The sequence below is a fragment of the Polypterus senegalus genome, chromosome 17 (assembly GCF_016835505.1).
Source record: "Polypterus senegalus isolate Bchr_013 chromosome 17, ASM1683550v1, whole genome shotgun sequence".
Lineage (NCBI taxonomy): Eukaryota > Metazoa > Chordata > Cladistia > Polypteriformes > Polypteridae > Polypterus > Polypterus senegalus.
The window spans coordinates 20,620,844-20,630,964 of record NC_053170.1 but is presented as its reverse complement, the minus strand read 5'-3'; the positions used below and the strand labels follow the sequence as shown (position 1 = coordinate 20,630,964).

Below are 10,121 nucleotides of genomic sequence, written 5' to 3'. Positions count from 1 at the left end.
AACGAATTGTACGCCGAGGTGTAACCCCCTTCATTTTGAGTATATTGTGCCGCAGAGTATCTATGAAATTATAGTGTAATCTTTTTTATTTCTCACATTCCATCAGATCGTGCCACGTATGTTATAGTCTTAGTAATGCTCGTCGGATCTTAAAAGTAATCAAATAAACAGACATGATTTATTTTCTGTCAAAAAGGTAGCAAACGTTTACCCAACGTTGCTGTATGCAAATAAACAGGAATGCTGGGACCGTTGCCCCGCCTCAGGCGGAAGTGCTCGTCATTTTCTGGTGGAGAAGGTCGGTAATACACTGAATCACACACTGAGATTAAAACGTTTGTGTTGTCTTTGTAGTGCAGGGTTGCAAATTGTGTTTTTTGTTCATGGGAGTTTTTTTTCTTTCTATTTTTCAGGAAGTTTTTGGATCGTAGGATTACAGTTAGTTGATCCCAAGCATACATTTCAAGTTGTAAGTGTTGATCCTTATTTAAATATCAGTCCAGAATCACATTTATAAATAACATACATTTACGTGATTATAAGAAAAACAAATGTGCCCCTTTCCTCAATACATTAAGTTGGAAGAGTGGACGTTAGTCTTCATGAGCGGTTATACCATTGTCGTCGGGGGGTTTGTGGGTTTTATCCTCTGATTTGTGGCGCTTAGTCCTTGATCTTCCTGATTCCAACTCTTGGATTTTGTATATTGGACAGACGCCACTAAAAGCCCAACTTCACTCAACGCCCCCAAGTCACTCTTTAAAGATTTTATTCGACTGTGAGCGAAAAATCACAGACGGCACTAAGCGTAGACCCTGATCTCTGCAAATCCTAACGACGCCCCGGCTCAGTATTCAAAGTAGGAAAGTATGTTTTTTTTATAATGCTTCAAGAATCAAATATGATTTTAAAATCCTGAAATGTGTTTTTGTAACAAGCACAGTCAAATCCCTGTAAAGCAATGGTGCCATTTCCAGGAGATAATCAGTCGCCCCACAATCCTAATATCGGGCTGACCTTATTCAGGAACTACTGGATGGGAGGACTCAAAAATGGATGGAGGTCTCTCATTGCCAGCCAGAAAGCTTGTCGGAACATTATTGGTATTACATAAACTGGCTAAACGGTACAAGAACTACCCCTGAGTCCTCAACATTTTATAAACAAAATATCGTTTAGGCTGTTTGACTTGGAACATGATTGTATGGAGGTTATTTATATTGTTTGCTGCTGTTATTCATTTTTACTACCATGAACTTATTGGAATAAGTATTGCTTTGCTTTTAAACGTTTACCGTCTGCACCTCTTGGGTAATTGAGGTCAAGGACAGATTGAGACCCCCACAGGCCCCTGAGTGACGTAGCTCCTTAACAGATAGTCGATCCTGCTTTTAACAGTGCAGCGCGTGGACACTGCATCCCAGGATTTCGTTCTTTTGATTTCGTTGACATCATTTCGTCTGGCAGGTACTAAATAATTTCATCGGCTTGTTCATGGTCATTGCAGCATATGGATAAGCAATCTTTTAATTTGGGTGTTGTTAGTAGTTGGGCTGGAAAAAAGGCTCCTTGCTGCCAAGGTACCCTGGGTGTATACATCCATGAATACCCTGATGGTGAATCTGCCCTGAATGAGGTAAATATAGGGCACCTAGTTGTTGTCTTTGAGCAATGGAGTGTTTCCTGCCTTATGTTTTTATTTTCATATCATTTGTCATATTTTGTTAATTCTGGTGAATTATTTTTTATGAGTTTTTGTTCTTCTTTAGTTATAAGCCATAAAGCAGGTCTTTCGATCATCAGCTCCTCCACTGTACTCTGTCTTCTGCTCTTCTTTTCATTTCTTGGTATGATTTACTTTCTTTCAGATAACATAACATGATGTATTGTCTTGCCCTCCCTCCCAATTTCTTTCCCTCCAGTTTATCTGCCAGCACTATTTTCAACATCTACATCTCTTAGCAGACGTCCCATCCAGTTTTTATTGCCTTTTTCTCACTGTTTCAAGCATGCTCCTTTTTTCATCAGTCATTTCCACCACTTTTCTTTAGATAATTTATCCAGTTAGCTGGTCATTTCTTTTTCTATAGTCACAGTTCAAATGCTTGCGTTCTGTTTGCATCCTCTTTCCTCATTGTCCATGTCTCTGCTCCATACAGTGCAACACTCCATATTACTGTTTTTATTATTCTTACAGACATATTGAGAGCATGCCTTAAAAGCTTAAGTTTCAAGGTTTCTTTATTTGCCATTTGTGCATAAAACCAACAGTCAAAGCACATTGGAATTCTTGTGCAGAGTTTTTTCAGAGTCATCATAGTAAACATTTTAAAAAAGGCCTCCGTAAAAGGTTTGTATTACAGTATACTGTCTTACTTTGGTGTTTGCAATAGTCAACCTAGGAAACTGGGTGAGAAAAGATGTTGTGAAACAGAAGGAGGGTGGTTGACAACGGCCCTGCGTGCAGTGCATGGGTGGCAAAGGCTACTCTGAGAAACAATGGATTCTAACAGACACCAAAACCACCCCATTCTGCTGATCTGGCTGCATCTGAGTACCACGTGCTGCCCAGTATGAGATTCTAATTCTAATATTTTATCCAGATGGCATAGAACAGGTTGGTGAAAGCTAAAACAAGTGTGTTAAATGTAGAAAAATAAAACCTGTCCAGTTTTACTGGTGTTTCTTTTAATGGTTTAGTCTAAAAATATTTTACTCAGCCTCTATATACAGGCAGTATTGCAAAGTTGGGGGTTTGCTTCAGACCTCTGGCTTACTGCGCAAGTCCCGTGCACTACATTTTCTGCCATTGTAGTGGTCTGCTCACCAGAAAACATTTCAAATGCATCTTAATTTTGAGCACTCCCTTGAGTAAATGCATTGGCTAAATAAGCAGTAGGTGCTTTGTAAGCTGCAGTGATTATATTTATAGGTCTGTGGCTGTGATTATAACCTGCATTCAGAGACATGTGCTATATAGTATATGAATAAACTACACTGAAAATATGTGACAAGTTAACAAATCATTTAAATGAATGTGTGGGTTGGGTTTTTGGTAAAACAAAAAAATCCTTATCTTCATCAGCTACTCACAGAAGCTAAAAGAAACCCTGTGTATGACCCTTGCAAATCACAGGATACACCCTAAAGCAGTAAGCCTGTCAACTTTCAACAAGTGTGTGTTTTAGCATGGTTGGATATCACAGCTTTTGCGCACAAAATTAATTTGATGAACACAATAGACATTTTGAACAAGTGTCTTATTTAGCATACTGGGACAACACACTGTGGATTCAGAAAGTATTTAGACCCCTTCACTTTCGGCACACCTTACTGGGTTGTCCATTTCATTTCAAATAGATAAATTTGCCATTTTTGCCCATCAATCTACACTTACTGACTCGTAATAATAAAGTGAAAACGGTTTCAGAAAGGTCTGCAAATTCCTTAAAAACCCAGAACTGAAATTTCCCTTTCATATTAAGCATTCAGATGTTTTGCTGCACACTCTGAACTGTGGTCAAGTCTATCCTGTTTGTTTTATTTCTCCTTATGACGTGTCTAAAACGTGGCTGGAGTCCATCTCTGGCAAATTGAATTGACTGGACATCATTTAGAAAGGCACACTTGTACCTGTGTATAGAAAGTCCCACAATTCACACAGCATGTGTTATCAAGTCCAAGGAGCTCTCTGTAGACCACCACGATAAAACTTTGCTGAGACGTAGATCAGGGCAAAGGGGATAAAACCATTTTTAAATCTTCTGAGTGTTCCTAGGGGCACAGTGGCCTCTATGATTGTGAAATGGAAGACGTTTTGAACCACTGGGACTCTTTATAGAGTTGATGTCTAGCATTACTCAGTAACTGGGCAAGTAGGGCTTTGGTCAGGGAGGTGACCAATAACCCAACCCAACTCTAAGAGAGCTTCAGAAGTCCTCTGCTGAGATGGCAGAACCTGTCAGAAGGACGACCATTTGAGCAAAACTCTAACAATCAAATGGTACAGTGACATGACGGAAGCCACACTTCAGGTGACAGTTTGTTTGGACTCTGACAGCATGAGAGAAAAGATTCTCTGGTGTGAAGAGACAAAAAGTGAGCTCTTTAGTCAAAACTCAAAACACTCTGTATGACAAAGACTAGGCAATGCTCATCATCTGCCTAACACCATCCCCATGGAGAAGCATGGTAGTGGCGACATCAATCTATCCTCATAGGCAGGGACAAGAAGACTGGTCGGAATTAAGAGTAGGAGGAATGCAGCCAAATATAGAAAGACAGGTCCTAGAAGAAAAAAAACTGCTCAAGAGTGCACTCCACCACAGACTGGAGTGAGAGTTCACCTTTCGGCAACAATAACCTGAAGCATACAGCCAAAGACAACGTTGGAGTGGCTTCATGACAAGTCTTGACTATCCTTGAGTGGCCCCTCCAAGCCCAGACTCAAACTACGTTGAACATCTAAAGATGGCAGTTTGCAGGTGTTTCCTTTACAATCCAATTGAGCACAAGGGGATCTACAGGCAGAATGGAATAAACTACCAGGCGTAGAAAGCTTGTAAAGACGTATGAAGAAGACTCAAAGCGGGAATTGAATGAGAGATTTTACTTATTGATTTTTAATAAGTCTGAAAACCTTTCTGAAAATATGTTTTCACTTTGTCATTATGGGTTCTTGAGTGTACACTGAATGACATTTATTCACTTAAAACTAAATCTACAGAATAATAGAATGGCCAGAAAGTGAAGGGGTCTGAATGATTTCTGAATCCACTTCGCTTTTAACTAAGAAGCTTGATTGTCTCCTCTTATCTTTCAGAACTCTTTTGTCCTTAATAGCAATGCAAAGCTGAAAGGCTGATCAAACTGTGGACGTTGAAGAACTGCCCCGTACTCGCATACCCCAAAAATGTCTAATGGATAACGTCATCTAACCCACCACTGAAAATGTGTTACACTGAAAAGATCTTGGGGTATACAGGACAGTTCATGTTGCCCACTGTGGTCACTGTGTGGCAGTACATTGGACACATAAGGAATTACTGAGATTGTCGTGGGGGCATGTAAGTTCTTTTAGGTGACCAGATCTCAGAATGACAGAACTTTCACTGACTCCTTCTGTCTGGTTCAATTTTCTGAATCCATTTCTTTAAGCATTAGATCATGAGAAGTTGGAGTCCTCAGTCAAATTAACTCATAGTTTTAGGACTGCGGAAGGAAGATGGTAGGTTTTTAGACTGTGAATCCCAAAGATCACACATACCTGTAGAACATAGAAAACTGCACCCAAACACTGACTAGACTGTGTGTGTGAGACAACAACAATAACTGCAATAAAAATCCTCTACTTAACATCTCCTTCAAATTAGTATGGAGAAAGAGCGTTTTGTGCTGGCACACTGGGCACATCAGTTAACTGATTTTTTACTTTCTTCTATACAAAGACTAGAGAAAGTATTGTAATCGTCCAAAGATTCAATGTCAAGATTTTGATGAATCTCATCGTTTTAGACCTCCCCAAGTCTGAAAATACCATTTTTGGAATTATGTGTGTGTGTATGTAAACACAAAAACTTGAGTACGCTTTCACTTAGGTCAATCAAATTTTTCATAGAAGTATTAGGTGCAAAACGTAGATTTCTATCAATGTTTGGGCTATTCCCGTTGACCGGAAGTGGTACTTTTATTTCATGAAGGCCTCCCACTCAAGTTGGCCTTACTTAGCGTCCAAGGTAATATTTATGGCATCCCAAACATCATTTCCTAACATCTGCAGATCATATAAAGTGCACATATTAAAATTATGTCTTCTTAATATTAAACAAGATTTAAACACAGAAAGTGCAACTTGGATTTAACGTCTACAGGTTGGTTTGGCAGTCCAGACCAGCAGCTCACACGCCTTGCCATCCATTTCTTCCCTCAGCACCTCTTTTTTCCTTCCCAAAATGTAACAAACCTTTCAGCACGTGGCCGTCAATTCTTCCATTCATTTTCTAAACTCAGATCGTCAATGACAGAATAACAGTCTTCAGCGTCAGATGCAAACATGAAACAACCCCATATTTATTTGTTTGATTGTCCGTGCTTAGTGAATATTCTTTCTTGCAATGTGTGGTGCATTTATTAAAGAAGATTTCCTTTTTTTCAGGTGTTAAAAATAATTGTGAGAAACAACCATCAGTTTCCAGTGATGGTGAATCACCTCTAGGGGGCAATCAATCCTAATTCAGATATTATAGTCTCAAAAAGGAGGCTGACACTTTCTTTCCAGCTAAATGAGAATTCAGTCTTCTCAGTAACCTCAGGTTGGCACCTTTTGCGATGACATCTTACAATTTTAAAACCTTTCAATTACACAAGACACAAGCACACGCAACTCTAAGGTGCTCTTCATATTTGAACAGAGTTCCTAATCCAGTCTGGCCAGATCCCCATTCCTACCTTGTGGTCACTGTTTTTGGGATTAAGATAAAGACAGTGAAACCTGACAGAACAATAAGACATACGGGATTCTAAATAAAAACAAATCTGAGCAGTGCAATTGGAACTCACTGCACTGATCAGCCGCTCCCCATTATATGTCTCCTGTACTCCCACTCCCTTGTAGCGAGCTCCCCGAGAATTCCAAATCCACTTGCACTAAAGTGCTCTTTTTTATTTTTTCTCTTCCACATATAATTGTATCCAGAGGGCTAAAATCTGGATGTGCCGAGTTGATGCTGATAAAACTTCAAGTAGCTTTGCCCTTGCCGGGCAAATATGAAGGCAGGCAGCCCATCATTCTGTGAAATGTGCACCATAGGGCAAATGTACACCTGAGTCATTAGACGTGTTGTTGGGCTGCAAAGTCTTCTGTCCAAAAATGAGAAATAGCAGATTATGACTGGACTCCAGATCCTTTCAAGGTTCTTTAACATGTCTACAACTAAAGTCTCACAAAAGCACATGGTACATGTGCTCTGCAGGGTCCGTGGTCCTCTGGCACTGGGATTCTGCCTGTGGCTCTGCATAAATCACACTGGCCTTTCTGGCTGTGCCCCCAGAGGCCTGGGGCACGTTGTAGTCCACCTGTTCTCCTACGCACTCCAATCTTTGAATGGGGAAGTCGTACTGTTGTGCAATACTGTTGCTTGCACCTCCAGCCAATGTACCAGAGCACGGGGGCGCTATTTTAATCATGGAAGTTCCCCTTTTTCCTTCTCCACTGCCCGAGTCCTGAAACTGTTCACTGAAAGGGGTGGCATACTCCGGCTCAGGCATCAGGGGTTCAGCATATTCATGAAACTTTCCAGGAGTGTCATAGTGGTTGAGGATCATTGGGATGGTGTAGCCATCTTCAACAGTAGGCCGAAAAGTAGAGCTGGCTTTCTGCCCACCGGGAATTACATCAGCCTCTGCATACACTAAGGACAAAAATTAAAGAATTATTAAGCATAGGTTTTGTATACATAGGAATGCATTATTATCATGTGTGTTTAAACACTTGAAAGATCAGAATCAGATGCTACAAAAGCAGAAAAGATACAACAGTCACCAACCATGAGAAAGCATGATGCCTTTGCACTGCACCTAGGATGCAACACTTTGCTCTTAAAGAGAGCTGCAAAACACAAAATCTTAGACATTGTAGACAGTCCAAAGTTCTCTTTAGTGCAATAATGTGGATAACTGTCCCAACAGGACTCAAAGACTTCCAATTAAGTGTTCACCAAAGAAAAAAACTATGCTAGAATGTTGGTTTGAGGGCACCTTCATGTTTAGCATATGTCTTTTGCTGATCTGGTTCCCCCACCTCTGATGCCAGGGTGCCCGCAGCTATGGGTATCACCCAATTTCCAAGGCACTTAGTAGTTCGTAATCGAGGATAGATTAAGGCAAGTGAGGAAACAACGATGAGATAAAGGTGAAATGTGCACAGTTTGTATTCATTAAAAGCAAACAGTATCCAAAAGTGCAGTGCAAATAGATGTAATCAATAAATAACAGTTTATGAAAACGCCACAAGGTAGTGAATTGAGGAAAAATGAAGTCCAATAAATAGATAAAATCTGAGGGTTTAAATCTGTCCAAGAATTGGACATGTTACAAAACCACCAGTGCCGTTATCTCTCTGTCTGACCTGCTCTCTTATTAAGGCTACAACAGGCTACAAGATATCAGTGAACCGGGTCCCCTTTCAGCTCTCTGTCCCAGCCACCTCCTTCGGTACCAACTGGGTTTCTTCGCTCATGGCTCACTCTTCCCACCACTTTCTTCAGTAACCCACAGAAAACTCTCGAAGCCCTCAATCGCACCTACTCCCTCACACTCAAAAGACTAGAATGCCTCTGGAATAAATCTCCCTGTTCACTCAATCAGAGCTCCTCCCAACCAGTTTCCTTTTCTTCACTCACTGTATTCCCCTGTCGATTCTGCTTCCTCTTACCTTTTCTTTGTTTCTTCTTCTTTAACTGAACCACTCAGACATTTTATAAGCTAACGAGTGCAGGTGTCTCTTTCCCTTTCTCTCAACGGGCCGCTGAGTTGCTAATGAGGGATGGCTGCGTTGACGTCTCTTGCGCACATGAATGGCTAACTGCTCATTCCCCCATCAAGTGCTCCATGGCTGCAGGTCCTTCCCTACACATGTAAGTCTGAGCTGCACTATTTTATTAAATAGACATGCACTTCCCTGATACTTCCTTGACAACTTTCAAAAAGTATAAGCGATAACACAATTGGATAACATAACTTTAGCGAACACAATGAGTGTGTCGGACTTCTCTTATCTTTCAGCTAAGCTGAGAGGTTGACCAAACTGTAGGTGTTCAAGGACTGCACCCCTGACCACTTACCCAAAAAATCTCTAATAAATCTCACCTCACTCGGCCCTGAAAATGCGTTAGGATGAAAAGACCTTGGGGCATAAGGGACAGGTCATGGTACCCACCATGATTTCAGCTTATGACAGTGCCATGTTAAAAGTCACTGAGCTCTTCAGTACAACTCATTCTACTGCTTCTGTTTCTCAATGGAGGTTTCAGAAACCTGAAATCAATGATATGGAGGGGTGTCCATGCATTTCTGGTCATGCAGTGTCTAAATAGTTTGATAAAAATAAAAGAACTGTGTATGTAAGAAAATACTAACATAGGTTTCACACAACATTGTGCAATACCCTGGTGGCTGTTGATTTTCCTTTCAGATAGATAGATAGATGGATAGCGTCGGAGATGCCTGGGGTGGCGACCCAGCCGGGACACCTAGAAAGACTGGAAGAGGGCTTACGCTCACCTCAGACCACGTGGGGGCGACCACCCTGGTTCCTTTGGGGGCCACGGGCACAGAGCTTTGAAGCTCTACCCTGTAGAGGCCCGTGGTCACCGCCAGGGGGCGCCCCGGTGCCTAGAGAGCCCTGGACCTCAGCACTTCCGCCACACCCGGAAGTGCTGGGGAGAAGAGGATCGGGGACACCGGGTACACAGCTTCCGGGTACACAGCCGGTGCTTCCGCCACAAAGGGGCGTGTCAGCGGAAGGTCGCTGGAGGACACCTGGAGCACATCCGGGTACATATAAAAGGGGCCGCCTCCCTTCAGACAATGGCTGGAGTCGGGAGAGAAGGAGACAAGGTCTTGGAGGAGAGGATTGGAGGCGGGCTGAAAAAGAGAAGAAGGTACTGTATTGTTGGCCAGGACTTTGGGGACTTAAGGGTTGTGTGCACTATTGTAAATATGGACTGTGTAAATAAACTTGTGTTGGGTGACATTACCGTGTCCACCTGTCAGCACACCACCGCATAGAAGAGGGCACTTGCCACAACCATCTGGTAGAACATCTGCAGCATCTTGTTGCAGATGTTGAAGGACCCTAGCCTTCTAAGGAAGTATAGTCGGCTCTGTCCTCTCTTGCACAGAGCATCAACCATATTTTTAAATTGGACAGATATGCAGTTCTATACATTATCATCATTTGTATGGTGCTCTTTTTACTTTCTCATATATGAAGTATGGGGAAAGTATTGTAATTGTCCAAAGATTCGATGTCGAGATTTTAATTAATTCAATGTTTTAGACCTCCCTGAGTCCGTAAATACCATTTTTGGAATTATATGTACAGTATGTGTGTGTGTGTGTGT

At 41.6% G+C, this 10,121-nt stretch overlaps 1 protein-coding gene across 3 annotated transcripts in view; it reads right to left on the bottom strand.

The window, feature by feature from the left end:
* Window positions 1-6,045: 6,045 nt before the first annotated feature.
* si:dkey-34d22.1 (discoidin, CUB and LCCL domain-containing protein 1) overlaps window positions 6,046-10,121 on the bottom strand; it is a 92,119-nt gene continuing 88,043 nt past the window's right edge. For all 3 annotated transcript variants that reach the window (XM_039739766.1, XM_039739764.1, XM_039739765.1), the window contains one exon: window positions 6,046-7,409. In XM_039739766.1, coding sequence (XP_039595700.1) covers window positions 6,940-7,409 — 470 coding nt within the window. In that variant the 3' untranslated portion in view covers window positions 6,046-6,939. The remainder of the gene's footprint in view (window positions 7,410-10,121) is intronic.